This window comes from Hesperophylax consimilis, chromosome 20, assembly GCF_061612785.1.
Source record: "Hesperophylax consimilis isolate HC1 chromosome 20, BYU_Hcon_1.0, whole genome shotgun sequence".
Lineage (NCBI taxonomy): Eukaryota > Metazoa > Arthropoda > Insecta > Trichoptera > Limnephilidae > Hesperophylax > Hesperophylax consimilis.
Genome location: NC_142855.1, coordinates 17,669,647 through 17,685,868, shown reverse-complemented (window position 1 = coordinate 17,685,868; position 16,222 = coordinate 17,669,647). Strand labels below are relative to the sequence as shown.

Here is a 16,222-nt window from a genome sequence, read left to right as displayed (position 1 = left end):
GCGCCACCTCGGATCACAGCGCCCTGGTTCAAGCACATCTGACCAGCGCTACATCCACGTACCTAGACCACGCGGCATCCTCGCCGGTCTATGCGCCTCCTGTGCAACCGCCTACAAGGTCCACCGCACCTTCGGCTTTCCTGTCAGAACTGGAGTACCTGAAGACCTACGTTCTTCCCCAGTTCCTGACCGTCAACGAGTCCGGTCACCAGCAGCGGCGTCGACTCACGGACCCGCGCTTGACCGCACATCACCGCCTGAATTGAGAGTGTTTAACATCGGTCCCAAGTCATATCACATTCGGCAACCTGACTCAATAAAACCCTGTGACCTTCACGACCTCTTTCATTTCGTGCCTCCTCACGAGATCCCCAAAAATGAATTATATATATATCTATTTTTTTAAATAGATATCTCACAAACTACCTTTTTTTATTGATACATTAAAAATATATTACACGGCTATTGACTGTCTTTAATGATTTAGAAAGGTAACAAAATACTTATATAATTGTGAGAAATTATACAAAAAATATCAATAAATAATAAAATGAATGTAAATATTTTTTAATATATTTAATATATTCGATAATTAAAAAATCAGATAAAATTCTGTGTTTCCTCCTTCATATAATCCGGGCCTCTTCGAGACCCGCATTAATGAATCCTTTCCTACAGCCACCACCTTAACCCGCCTCACAAGGCTGCCCAACGGGGTGGTGACATACCTCTCCCACCTTTACAGTGTACAGACAGGGGCGCTCTTGTGAGGTGTCACTTGAAACAAATGTGTTTTGAACATCAACATGACGATGATTCATAACATCAACTTGAACACAGAATTGAACTAACACAGTTTTGCTGAATTAACCTTAAAATTTGTATTGTTCAATCCACGTTTTACTTAATCAAGAACATTTTTTGTTTTAGGATTTAATGAACTTATTTCACCAACTTTACTTATAACCTGTCGACATTTGTTGGCATCTTGAAAATCGACATGGGAGTGTTTTTGCAGTTTGTTCGTAAACTGAACCACGGACCCTACTTTTTTAAACATTTTTTTTAATCAAAATTGTCAAAATATAAATTATAAAGTGCAAAACACCGCCACCAAATACTAAATAAATTCAATTTGCAGCCGCCATTGAAAGAAATGTAAAAGTCAACATGCTACACTAGCTCCCTCTTGCGGATAGAGTTGTTGATTATGCCACTATTTCTCTGGAGTTGGACGTATTATTAATATTATATGGTATTTGATATCGCACAAGAGTCCCAACTGCTCCCAACCATCTGGAGCCAGTGAGACTATGGTAGCCTCGAGAGCTTAACTCCTTCACAAAGGAGGCCGTCGTAATTATATAAATCTGTCATGAATCAAATGTATGCACAATAGATACGCTCTGTCTTCTTATTATGGGTTTTTGTTTTATTTAATTGTGTAAATTTCTTAACGCAATGAGGTAATCTATAAGTTGTTGTATTTTTGGTAAAGTGTAAAAAAATTATGAATATCTTCTTTTGATTTCAAAAGGTTATTAAAAAAATAAAATAAGCGATCAATGCAAACTATTCATTTTTTCCAACTTAAAAACGACAGAATTCTAAATGTGCATTTGTGTATCTTGTGTACTGAATACACAGCACCGGAGCTCGAGTGATTTTCTAGCACCGTAAGGAAAAGGTTAATGAATTGTATATAGTTGCTAGGTCGCTAGTCTCTGGTGTAGTGGTGTGATGGCTAGGGGGAATGTATGTGTATGTAATATGGATTAGCAAAGGATTGACAGTACCCAACCCAACCTACTTGGTGGCATCCAAAGCTCGGTAGAAACTTTCAACTAAGCGTAAATCTCCGAGAGAGCTCACGATCATGAAATTTGCACAGATTTTTCATTCTGTAATTTCGTGGTCCACCCATTTACTTTAAAATCCAACATAATAAAAAGAGCATGCCGCGTGGTTTGTTTCATATTAAGTTAAAGAGCATGCCGCGTGGTTTGTTTCATATTAAGTTAAAGAGCATGCCGCGTGGTTTGTTTCATATTAAGTTAAAGAGCATGCCGCGTGGTTTGTTTCATATTAAGTTAAAGAGCATGCCGCGTGGTTTGTTTCATATTAAGTTAAAGAGCATGCCGCGTGGTTTGTTTCATATTAAGTTAAAGAGCATGCCGCGTGGTTTGTTTCATATTAAGTTAAAGAGCATGCCGCGTGGTTTGTTTCATATTAAGTTAAAGAGCATGCCGCGTGCTTTGTTTCATATTAAGTTAAAGAGCATGCCGCGTGCTTTGTTTCATATTAAGTTAAAGAGCATGCCGCGTGGTTTGTTTCATATTAAGTTAAAGAGCATGCCGCGTACTTTGTTTCATATTAAGTTAAAGAGCATGCCGCGTACTTTGTTTCATATTAAGTTAAAGAGCATGCCGCGTGCTTTGTTTCATATTAAGTTAAAGAGCATGCCGCGTGCTTTGTTTCATATTAAGTTAAAGAGCATGCCGCGTGGTTTGTTTCATATTAAGTTAAAGAGCATGCCACGTGGTTTGTTTCATATTAAGTTAAAGAGCATGCCGCGTGGTTTGTTTCATATTAAGTTAATTTCTTGAATAAAGGATTTTTTAATAAAATGATCAGTTTGAATAGATAAGTACTGCGACCTTGACTTAATTTGACACACTAATAATACCAATTTAAATTCAAGGATGGGAGGCTAGTGCAATCCCACACGTCCCATATTGATTAAAAAATAGCAATTATGGAAAACTATGTAGGGCGTGGTCTTGAGTCAGCTAGGGCCCAGCTTTCACCTAGGAGTGGCGCTTGGTAACTACAATGTTGGCGGAGGTCATTAGCCGCATCTTGGCTCCAGTGACCCGGTGTCTCATCAGACCTGAAAATCCATTTAGTCCTTATTCCGTGAACATTGTCTATGCGCTGCTGTATCTTCGGTATCCAAATATGATTCTGCAGGCGTCATTATATTGGATTCGGAGTCGTTCCATCGAGCAAGTTGGGTAGTGACACACATATACAGGCCGTTGGGTAGTTGGGCAGTAAGTAGTTGGGTAGTCTCACACGTATACAGGCCGGTACAGAATGCGTTAAACAGTGTTTTTTAAAAGTATTGCTGCATTTGCAAAATCTGCGGGCAATCATATTAGACACTATGCTTAGGCTTCTCCTTTGTCCTTCGATATCGCCATCGTCCGATAGGTCTTGAGTAATAATGTGCCCTAAGTATATTACGTTCGTACATGTATTTATTCTTGAATTCAATTCTTAGTAAATAAATGATCTGATAATTAAACCCATGGAACCCATAACCAATTTCCTTGAGATCTAAAAGCCCTAGTGATTACTTTCTCGCTACCCAACCGTCAACTTGTAAAGACTCTGTAATCTCTGTATTCATTTAAATAAATATAAAAGTATTAATAACGAAGGTAATTTGGTGCTACATAATTATCCACACCATGCAAATATTTAAATTTCCCTTGATTCCTTAGCCTATCCGTAATAAATCCGCTTTGTTAATATTGCCTTGATTCCTTAGCCTATCCGTTATATATCCGCTTTGTTAATATTGCTCTGATTGCTTAGCCTATCCGTAATATATCCGCTTTGTTAATATTGCTCTGATTCCTTAGCCTATCCGTAATATATCCGCTTTGTTAATATTGCCTTGATTCCTTAGCCTATTCGTAATATATCCGCTTTGTTAATATTGCCTTGATTCCTTAGCCTATCCGTAATATATCCGCTTTGTTAATATTGCTCTGATTGTTTAGCCTATCCGTAATATATCCGCTTTTTTAATATTGCCTTGATTCCTTAGCCTATCCGTAATATATCCGCTTTGTTAATATTGTCTTGATTCCTTAGCCTATCTCTATATATCTGCTATAGTAACAGTAATTATTTTTACAAGCACTCATTTTTATTGTGTCTGTTACTCTGGTTCAATGAACTCTATAAATTTTGCTTTGAATCAAGGCCTCATTTTCAAAATAGGAACTAATTGTTGGAAAAATTCTACCAAGCGATAAATTAGGTACCTACCGATAACAGATATTTAAACAGAAAATTATTTTAATTTATTCTCTTTTCAAATTTTTTTTTTTTTTTTTTTTTTTTTTTCTTTATTCATGAAATATTAATGTGTACAGTTTTTACATGCTTTTCGACTACCACACTAGACACACGCCCGTATTATGGTAGTCGAAATTTATATACATAGGTTTATATAATTATATAAATATAATATTTGATAACTTGTTAATCTAAGTATTTTTTTTTCTTACATGCAATGTATGTGTATAATAGGTGACACTTTTACTGGTTCCCAGTTCAGTAGATTGCTCAAGTGTACATCAACCGTATTTTAAACTGTTGATATTAATGAGATAAAATGAACACAATAATTGTAATTATAATATCCCGTGATTCTTCTCGGGTCTGCGCTAGGTAATAAAAAAACTAATTTCGGTTATCTTCCTGTCTGTAAATCCAGTTCAATGAACTCTAGAACTTTTGCTGCGAATTTGATCTTCATTTTAAATATCTGAAATGTTTGTTGTTGACTTCGGACTAGTGATAAAGTACCTACCTGTAATATAACAAATTGTATATAACAGAAAATTGTTTTAATAGGTTATTTCATAGTCGGAATTGATATGTCGAGAATTCAGACATTCCTCATTGATGTGTATTATGTTATATCGTTGGGAAGGAATCGAACCTATCTTCCGACACAAAGGCAAATAGTGGAGTGGATAATAGTGGAGCACGTTTCAACGAGATATGCAATATGGCTATCACGGGTCTGCGCTAGTATTGGTATATGGGAAGGAATCAAACCTATTGTCTTCCGACCCAAAGGCAAATAGTGGAGTGGATAATAGTGGAGCACGTTTCAACGAGATATGCAATATGGCTATCACGGGTCTGCGCTAGTATTATATCGTTGGGAAGGAATCGAACCTATTGTCTTCCGACCCAAAGGCAAATAGTGGAGTGGATAATAGTGGAGCACGTTTCAACGAGATATGCAATATGGCTATCACGGGTCTGCGCTAGTATTATATCGTTGGGAAGGAATCGAACCTATTGTCTTCCGACCCAAAGGCAAATAGTGGAGTGGATAATAGTGTAGTACGTTTCAACGAGATATGCAATATGGCTATCGCGGGTCTCCGCTAGTATTATATCGTTGGGAAGGAATCGAACCTATTGTCTTCCGACCCAAAGGCAAATAGTGGAGTGGATAATAGTGGAGCACGTTTCAACGAGATATGCAATATGGCTATCACGGGTCTGCGCTAGTATTATATCGTTGGGAAGGAATTGAACCTATTGTCTTCCGACCCAAAGGCAAATAGTGGAGTGGATAATAGTGGAGCACGTTTCAACGAGATATGCAATATGGCTATCACGGGTCTGCGCTAGTATTATATCGTTGGGAAGGAATCGAACCTATTGTCTTCCGACCCAAAGGCAAATGCTGACCGGCAGCAGTTTTACCAAAAAACCCAACAAATACATTTTCAGTCCCGTTTGTTATCAGTTCACATATAATTGTTCATTTTTTAATCTTTGTATGTAAGATTAGCGACTGCTAAACGAAAATTTTAAATAGAAAATTCAGAAAAAGATTCGGTCGCATCTGCCACCTATATTATAAACAAAGATCTATACATATTATGAAGTTAATTCAAAAAATTGTTATGCCAACGAGATTTATTGTTGAAGTCTGGTTGTGTGGAATCTGTATGAGTGGGAAGAGTGCGCTTGTATTGGCATACTTCTCGCACAAATACCGGCCTTACCAGCCAAATTGTTGTTGCAATTTTCAGAATACATTAAATTAGTTATGTACCTACTTGTCTCAAACATGAACAGGTTGTTGAACGCCACAAATACTAAAAAATCAACTCGTTCAAAAGAAAGTTTTTTTTCTATACCCAATAATATTTAAAAAAAAACATATTTTGATTTGACTGAAGATTGTATCTTCCTTCTCAGGGACTGGAATTCAACCACGCTAACAATCTCACTAAATTCCAATCGGGTAGGACCGAAATTTATTTCGTGTATTTGCTGTAATGTCATTTAATTTCAGAAAAAATGCGTTTGTTTGTTCGCCACCAAAAGTTGCATTGAGTGCATTGTCATCGACAACGAATCATCCGACGAGTTTCAACTCGATTAGATGTCAGGAAGTGGGTTTATGTGTGTTTCCATAATTTGCTCCAAATTCGATGACTTTGATTCACTCCCGAAAACAAATGTGAAATTCAAATAATTGTGTTTAAAAATAAAATATCATTTCTTATCACATTGACTTTCTGGTATTGTTATCGCATTGACTTCCTGTTATTGTAATTTGGCCAGTTATTATACTGTTAACATAATTTTATTAAATTTAATTATAATAATGAATAATGCTGGGCAATCAGGGCCGCCGCTAGCCGCTCGAACGCCCGTGTACATATCCGTTAATGCCGCCCCCCCACTCGATCTGTACTGTACTTACCAACTTTACGATATCGCACCAAAAATAATTAATAATTTAATGATCACTGATATTTATGATTCAGAGGAGCTGGTTGCAATAAGTACTTGAATAAATCGTATATTTTAACCGTGAACAATCAACGTAAGTTACGTTAGATGGCGTGTACACCGATTTCAGTAAAGCATTCGACAAAGTAAGTCATAACCACTCATTGGATAAAAACTGGTTAGTTAGTCACAAGTTATATAGGGCGTACCACAAGGATCATACCTTGGACCCTTACTTTTTATAATAAGGAAGTTGAGTGTAAAATATTTTGACTTATAAAAAATATGTTCATGTAGATCAAAAAATATCGATTCTAAATATATAAATATATTCCTATATTATTATTCTTAGAATTAGTTAAACGTTCTTGAAAAAGCAATAGACTGTATACGCTCCACGATTGGTCGAAAGAATTCTGACGTCACATGTGTCGTGACTTGTACGTACAACGGATCACCTATGGTGCATCTCTTTCTATTACATGAGAGATGGTCGGTTTAGATGAGAGAGGTGTATAGGCCAAACGTTTATTTGGGCTTGTCAAATAATATATGTACGTATTTGTTGTTATTATTATATGAAATGGATTTCTAAAGATACATATTCGTATAGTGCTTTATAATAATATGTTGTTTATTACATAACTTAGAAGTTTTTATTATTATACATGTCACATAACATGTGATACACTTCAGGCCGCCGGCCGCCCAGAAAAGTCTCACAGTGAACTGGGCTGTAAACCGTTATTTTACTTTTGGTCTTTACTTTTCTGCGCGGTGGTCCTGAATTCGCGCGGGGCACGTCAACAAATAGCGACGGCAATACCGTACAAGTACCGTACCGGGCGGGAAAAGCAAATATTCTAACTTAAAATATTAATTTAACTATGAAATCTTGATCAATTTTCTTTTTTTTTAATAACATCAATTCTAATAGACGGTTAACATTGGTAAAAAAATTACTGGAATTCCTTGTTGAAGAATTAAAATTATTCCGTACAAAATGCTTAAGCGACGTGGTTTTCACAGTTCGAATGACGTCACACCCACACCCCACCTCTTACCGCTCGGATTCCGCTCGTTTTGGCGGGCTTAGTAAAATTCAAACTTTGAGAATTAATTTAACTATGAAAACAAACTTTAAAAAAAAAAAAAAACTCGTATTTAAGTTTGAATGCGAACATTGATAAAAAAAAATAAAAAAAATGGACTCAACTTCCTTATTACACTAATGACCTTACTTTTGGAGATTTTTTCTCTATATATTGAAATTAAATCTATAGAAGTTTGTGAACTCGAACAATAATACTTATCACCTTATCTGCCGAGTGTATTGATAACGAAATGGAATTTTTTTTTTTTTTTTTTTTTTTACAGTATTACCGCACAAGAGTCCCAACTGCTCCCGTCTGGAGCCAGTGAGACTATGGCATCCCCAATTGGGGTATGTTGTGAGGCTGAGGGTATTGGGGAGGGGAGGGAGATGGGGAAGAGGAAGGTGAGGAAGTACCTGGCTATTCAGATCTGGTCACCAAACACGGCTAAAGCCATTTCAAGCAACGTTTCAATTCTGAATGGTGGTCTTACACCAGGGCGATACTGAGAGTATCTTCCACTCTGGAACGTGCCGCAAATATACTATATATTATTTTAATTAATTAATTGTGAAATAACACAAATTAATCAAATAAAATTTATTTGCGCACGCCGGGTTCGAACCCGCGACCTTCGGATCTGTAGTCAAAAGCGTATACCACTAGACCACGCCGGCCGTCTAGTATGCAGCTTTAAGTTAAAAGTCATCATTCCCTCTAAGAACACCAAAAAACTCTATTTTCATACGGGATACATTGAAAGAAAAATTGGAATAATATTCAACAATAAATAACAAATAAAAAAATCAAATAAATTATTCGGATTGATTGTGAGATCACCTAAACCATTTAAGAATTCAAATAGCTCTATATTTCTTTTCAATTTACGGAAATCGCAGTATTTTATCTGTAATAGTCTGGAATCCGCATTGTATTATGTTAATATATATCTAGAGTTATCTAGAGAATTTGTTCAAATAAATATTTCGCAGATTTAATCTTATAGGTCAAGTGTCCACCACCTACTTGACAGTTACCAACATAGACTTACATAATGTTTCACATAAGAGAGAGAGAGAGAGAGAGAGAGAGAGAGAAACGAAGGGATATAAATGTTCTATGTTTTATAAAAGTGTGTATAATCATGAAGATAGTAATTTAATCAGTCAAATCAAGTAACATATCAGGCCCAAATCCACAAGAAGCCCGAACAAGTTATATACCAGGCCCATATCAACGAGAAGCTTTAAGGGGTTATATACCAGGCTCATATCTACTAGAAGCCCTAACAAGTTATATACCAGGCGCATATCCACGAGAAGCCCTAAGGGGTTATATACCAGGCCCATATCTACGAAAAGCCATTACATATTTTGGACCAATTTTTTTGTCAATAACACTGCATATTTAAAATGCAATACCTAGATTGTCTAGGTAATACAAGTTCTTGCCAAATCAAACACATTTAAAAATAATGTATGGCTTGTTTCAAAAGATATCTCCATATTTCTGTGCCACTTGAATAGTGTTTATTTGAGATAGTTTTCTCAGGGAAAGCATTTCAGAAGTTAGGAGGGGTGTAGTGAGGTGGGGGGAGGGCTAATGAGGGTTGACCCAAAACTAAAATTTGTTACGTTGATATGGCTACATTTCGGTAAAAAACTCGGGATCTACCGAAAAGAAAACTTCTTTATCGCCAATTTCAACCATAACTATGGACAAATTGTTTGCTAAACAATGCATACATTAAATTCAATGACAATTGTAATGCTGGAATGATTAATGATAACGATTTAGAACATTCCGAGTTCAGTGTATCTGCCGCCCCCTGAAAGTGCCGCCCGTGTGCAGTGCAAGCCCTATTTGCAAGCTTACGGCGGACCTGTGGGCAACCAGAAAAACTTTAAATCGTTATTTTTAAAAAGGTAGTTTAGGTACATAATTAATTGATGAATATTGAATCAAATTTTACTTTCATGTGGTTGTACTGACTTTAATACATTATTTTAGGGTTTTGTTTTGATTTTTTTTGCAGAAAATCAACACAATTTCTCTAATTTAGACAAAATAAAATACAAAACCTATTGTAAGGTTATGAATACATATTGATTGAACTGGTAGAAGAAACAGTAATAAATGAACAATCAAGTATGTAGTTACTCGATTCAGGTCATGTCAAAAGTGGAGATAACAGAAGACGCAGTATGTTGGATGAGACAATGTATAAACTAAATGTATATTATTTGGGTTAGTTTGTGTGCCTTTGGATACCGACTGATAATTTACCTAACTAAAATCTATTATTTTCCATTAGTGCTAATGGCTAAAAAACACCAGATCCATAAAGTGTAAAGTAAGCAGAACCTTTGTTTTCTAACATGAATGACAGCAATTCTTTAAACTTTGACATCTTAAAAGATTTGCCATTCCGGCAAAATTAATCAAATATTATTGAACACCATTGACATTTTCCCTGTGTTTTTTGAACTTTCCACTGCGTATAAATGAATTGATTATTTACAATCATGCAATAGATTATGTCCTCAAACTGGAATTGAGTCCTCAAAACTGTAAAGGTTTTCCAAATGGCATTCTTTTGCTTTGGTGAACTATTTCATTTGCTTTAATAAGCTTTATTCGGCTTCCCAACGCCTTCATTAAGTTTAAAATTTGTAACGTTGTTGCCTTCCGTCCGTATTCGAATACTAATATTATTAATTCCGTTATGCTGTTATAAAATATATGTGGAATCAATTTATTATATTATCATGTTCTTGTTTTAAAATTTCTGTTTTGAATTCATTACTTTTCCTTCGGTTTATATTTTCCAACAAGAACGATCATCGTTGACAGATCTCGCATATACCACAAACATTTTTTTATCGTTAAAAAGTCCCTCTAGACAGCATACTCAAAGAAGACAGGGAAATTAATTCCTTAAATAATTTCAAATTGCTTTCTGTTTGTGAAAAAATAACTGGCGTTACGATAAGAATAATTCGTTGTCTCTTTCATACTCTGAGTGTACCTACAGATAAAAAACTTTATAAATATGACTGCTTGGCTGTTTCCATTCATTGTAGATGTAACATCGTAGAGTGCGGTACATTATAGAGTACGGTTTTAAAATAACTTCCCTTCAAAGTATTTTTCAAAATGAGTTTCTTAGAGGAAATCGCGTTCACTGTGTTAGTAATTACATCTTTAGTTTCGGGACAGCGGCAAGGTAAGAATTATAATAATATTTTCATACTTTATAAACATACCCACTTTAAATATTCAATTTGAATTCTGAATAATGGTTTTTTTCTAGTTTTTCTTTTATGTATTCAAACTGATTGATAATGCCTTTGAAAGGCGAAACATCTGTCACGCTCATTAATAATTATACAGAACATTTATAAATAAGCTATTTTTAAATAAATTAAATAATACTATTGCATATTGAGTAGATTAAAGAAAAACTTCAAATTAAAATAGAGTTCCGAAAATTAAACTTGATAACAATAAATAGAATATAATGTGTTGTCTATTTTTCTATTCTTCTGTGTTACATATAAATTGGAAACAAGTTATATACCTTACAACTATCCAATTTGTTGGCCATTAAAACTAGATTAGCTGGCATTGATTATAATATACCCATTTTTACTGAAACCCGTGATTATTTAAGAGGTTTATTAATACATTTTTTACACAAAAATCTATTCGACACAAATACTTACAACCCTAAACAATAGATTTACCGACATTTATTGTATGCTAATTTTTGTTACTAAAATCTTTCATTTCGACAAATTTAATGCTGTTTGTTAAATAAAAAGCCTTTATTATTTTTTTTAATCAACGTTTTAAATTTAAAAAAATAAGTTTTTTCGTGTATGTTTTTAACTCAATTTACTTTTTTACTTCACAAATATTGTTACGTAAATCCAATCTGGTAGGATTTATAATATTATGTAAGAAGTATTGGATGATAGGTGACTGGAACTTTGTTATTTTGTGGAGTTGTCTGCAATGGTCACTTCCTAATTCAACAGTCAATTGAAAAATGTATATCAATTTTTCTGTCCATTTTTCTACAATCACGCACACAGGATTTTATCTTGTTGCGACCAAGTTTACAGAATTGAAATATGCGATGCATATTTCAATTCATCATTGCTTAAAAATTTTAAATTCTCTGTAGGTATGAGTGAAAACCATTTCCGAAAAAATTGGTTACTTAATTAGTGACCTAAATATTTCGTTATTTTTTTAATACCGCACAATACTCCCAACTGATAACGTATTATTGTAATCATCGTTTTTCAGTTTTCTCGAAAAATGTCGACATTTTGATTTTAGTTTATTAGGGAAAAAAACGAACACATATTTTATCAAAATAATGACATAATACATGGTTGCATGAACCAATGAAATTTCCGAATAAAATTCAAAAAAACATAAATAGTTATACAGTAGAACCTCGTTAATTCGAAATCCACGCGACATCAAAAATAAAATTTCGAATTAACGAATTCCCACGTAATTCGAAATTTTATGAAAAAAAAAATACGCCGAAAATCGATTTTCTCGGCCGCCTTTTCAAATCCGGGTGGTATTTTAGGAGTAAATTAGTATTAATACCAATTATTTCTTTATTTTCGCGGCCAATTGCCGTAGCGGCCGGCCCTTTAAATTCAGATATTCGCAATAAATTCGTAAAAATGCTATACATTTCCGCGTAAATCGAGAATTCGCGGCCGCATTCTGTCGCGACCGGCTCTTTAAATTCAGATATTCGAAATAAATTCGCAAAAATACGATATATTTCCATATAAATCGAGAATGCGCGACCGATTTCCGTCGCAGCCGACCCTTAAAATCCAGATATTTAATGTAAATTCGTAAAAATATGGCATATTTCCGCGTAAATCTAATTTTATCGCCAGTTTTTCGTCGCGGCCGGCCTTTTAAGTTCAGATATTCGAAGTAAATTCGTAAAAATATGTCATATTTCGGCGTAAATCGAAATTTTTCGGCAGATTTCCGTCGCGCCGTATTTTTTAACTCGGATATTCGAAGTAAAGTTAGTAAAAATACTATATGTTTCCGCGTAAATTGAAATTTCGCGTCCGATTTCCGTCGTGGCGGGCCCTTTAAAATTCAAATATTCGAAATAAATTCGTAAAAATACGATACATTTACGCGTAAATCGAAATTTCGCGGCCGAGTTTCGTCGCGGAAATTCAGATATTTGGTGCAAACTCGTAAAACTACGACATAACACGTATTTTATCGGCCCTTCAAACTCGGCATTCCAGTGTAAATCGATTCAGATTTACAAAATAATAATACTAATTAGGACGATGTAAAAATAAATTTTTCGGCGTTTTACCGCCACGGCTGACTTATTCAGATTTACGATATATTATGATTTATTTTCGCAAAAATCAATTTTTTTCGAATTACACCAACAAATTTTCGTGCGCGGACAAAAATAAATTTCGAATTACGAATTATCGAATTTCGAAATAAAAAACCATTTTGTACGTGAAAAAATTTCTGCGGAAATTTTTTTGGCGAAAATTTCGAATTACCCGTTTTTTAGACCGGTCGGTGGCCGAGTTGACATCGCGCTTGGGTCCCACCCAGGCGTAGTGTGTTCAATTCCTCGACTGGCTAAGTCCTCCATCACAACACAAGCAACATTTTCAGCTTACCGTGGTGGTAGTAGGAGATTTTCAAATATTGTCAGGTTATTCGTAACCCGGGAATGTTTGTCTTTCTTTTAAAAAAAAAAAAATAAAATAAAAAATAAATAAAATTTATTAGAATTATCGAGGTTCGAATTCACGGGGTTCTACTGTACCACTTTGCGCAAAGTTTTTCATAAATAATTTGATTTTGAATAACCATCTCAATTTTTTCATCTAAAACGACCGGTGAAAAATATTAGCACCAATGAATTATTTTAATCCTATCAAGAAGCTGTCCGTTTCCTATTGTTTTTCCTTCGTGAGGTGCAATCTAATGACTTGTGATACACTTAAATATTTAACACACTTCTGTGATCCTCGCGAGGCGTAGTCCGTTTCTGTACTGTTCCTGCCGCGAGGTGCAGTCCTTAATATTGGAAGGTTTGTCATGATTTACTCATTAACTCTTATAATGTAGAGTGCTTGATGCAGTACCAGTAAAGTCACCAGTTGAAGTAATTACATACCATTACACAATTCTTCTCTTTGTCTTCTTGGAAACTCTTCTATAAATGTATATTTTTGTGGTGCGCCACTGGTCTTTATACAAAATCCATGCATTGATATCTGCTAAATCCTAAATGTTACAAACTGTTGCCAGCGAGATTCTGCTTTCCCGATATATGTTTTCTCCCTCTGACCAACCAAATAAGATTACCTCTAATATGAATAACCAGGTCTCTTTTTTCTGTCACAAATTGACATATTAAATGACCGTCATCTTTTCTTAATATTAATACATACAAATGTATTACCAAGAGAACCTCATATCCGTGTGAAAAAAATCTATTAACAAAACACTAATTAATTATTCAATAAATAAATTAGTACAGCACCCTTGAGGTAATTTTTCACGAAAATGACGCTAATTAGCCAAATATTATAATATAAAAAGATAAATTATTTTGGGTCATTCTACCGAATGTATTAGAGCGTTTTTTCATGTTAAATATTTTTTGTATTATTAGATTAAGTGCTATTTTTTTTTTATTTTTTATGCTTCCGATTTTGTTGTCCGGGTTAAATCTTCCCCATAGGAAAAACTAAACCCTTCCACTCACTTTTCCACAAATGATCAGCTAGTCAATCAACACTATGCAAGTGCATTATATAAGTAAAATAAATACAAAACAATACAAGAACAACAACACGTCAACTCACCAGAGATCAAATGGGAAAAAAAAATTCACCGACTCCAGATATTTTCATATCAGAGGGTTCGGCTCGGTAGTACTTCTAACAGGGCCTATAAATCCTACTGATCCCTCAACATAAATATTTAAAAAATCTTTCGTTATCCTACATGTATTCAAAATGACCGACTTTTGCATCTTTATATATAAATTTTTTGATAGATCTAATACGCCTAAATTTTTAATGAGAGAGCTAGGTATAATGCCAGTAGCCGAAATAACGAATGGTAATATTTTTATAGTCTGAGAATGCCAAATTCTTTTTATTTCGTTTCCTAAATCTGTGTATTTTCTAATTTTTTCATTGACAGATTTTTGAATGTTACAGGAATTTGGAATAGCGACATCAATGATATAAGTTATTTTTTTAATTTTGTCATGTAAAACTATATCGGGTCTATTATGACTAATCGTTCGGTCTGTTAGTATAGTTTTATCATAATATATTTTATAAAATTCGTTTTCTAAAAATGAATTTGGTTCGTATTCATAATATGGTACTATATTACGGGAGTCAATCAAGTTATGTTTAATTACCAAATTTTGGTGAATTATTTTTAAAACTTGATTGTGCCTAAATGTATACTCGGACGGTGCTAATATAGAACATCCAGATATAATATGTTCTATAGTTTCCGGAAAAGCCAAACATTTTCTACACAAATCATCAATTTGATTTGTATCTTTGATTATATGCTTTCTATAATTTTTAGTATTTATGACTCTATCCTGAATGGCAAGCATAAATCCTTCTATTTCTGCGCTCAACTCTCCAATACTCAACCATTTGTTTGACGAAAATTTGTCAACATATGTTTGGTTGAGATAATTGAAGTGTTTTGCGTGTAAAATTTTATTTGACCAGGAATCTAATAATTCCTGGTTGGGATTTATAAAAATGTTGGCATTCTCATCGTATAAATTTAAAGGTGTAATATTTCTATCTGCCTTGCAAATTATTTTGTGCATTTCTGAGCTATGAGCTTTCCTATGGAAAAAAGTTCTTAGCATTTCTACCTGATTATGTTTTAAAGAAGTTATTTTGACTATACCTCTACCTCCTAAATTTCTAGGTAAATTAACTCGTTCTATAGCTGAATTTGGATGATGGCAATTAAACTTTGTTAGCGTAGTTCTAATTAATCTTTCTAAGTTATCTAAATCTGTATTAGACCATTTAATTATGCCAAATGAGTACGTTAATAGAGGTATTGCCCAAGTATTTATTGCTTTTACTAAATTTTTAGCAGATAGATTGCATTTTAAAATTTTCCTGATCCTAGTTTGAAATTTAATCCTAATATCATTTTTAATACTAGTATGGTCTAATCTATTTGATTGTGGGTATCCTAAATATTTATAAACCTCATCTCTTTTCATACTAGTAATTTGGAAATTTCTAAATATACTCTCGTCCCCATCTACAATTTTGCCTTTCTCTATATGGATCGTTCTACATTTATCTAAACCAAAAGTCATTTTGATATCATCTGAAAAGTTTTTAACTACCTCAATCATTTTCTCTAAATTTTGTTCAGAATTCGAAAATAATTTTATGTCATCCATAAATAATAAATGCGAAATTGTACTACTCTCCCCTGTATTACCCTTAACTTTTATTCCAAACTTGCTT

General features: G+C 34.1%; 1 protein-coding gene across 2 annotated transcripts in view; it reads left to right on the top strand.

Moving 5' to 3' along the window:
* The first annotated feature begins 10,742 nt into the window (after positions 1 to 10,742).
* Positions 10,743 to 16,222, top strand: part of LOC149414227 (phenoloxidase-activating factor 1-like) — a 38,342-nt gene continuing 32,862 nt past the window's right edge. For both annotated transcript variants that reach the window (XM_089643842.1, XM_089643841.1), the window contains exon 1: positions 10,743 to 10,881. In XM_089643842.1, coding sequence (XP_089499968.1) covers positions 10,812 to 10,881 — 70 coding nt within the window. In that variant the 5' untranslated portion in view covers positions 10,743 to 10,811. The remainder of the gene's footprint in view (positions 10,882 to 16,222) is intronic.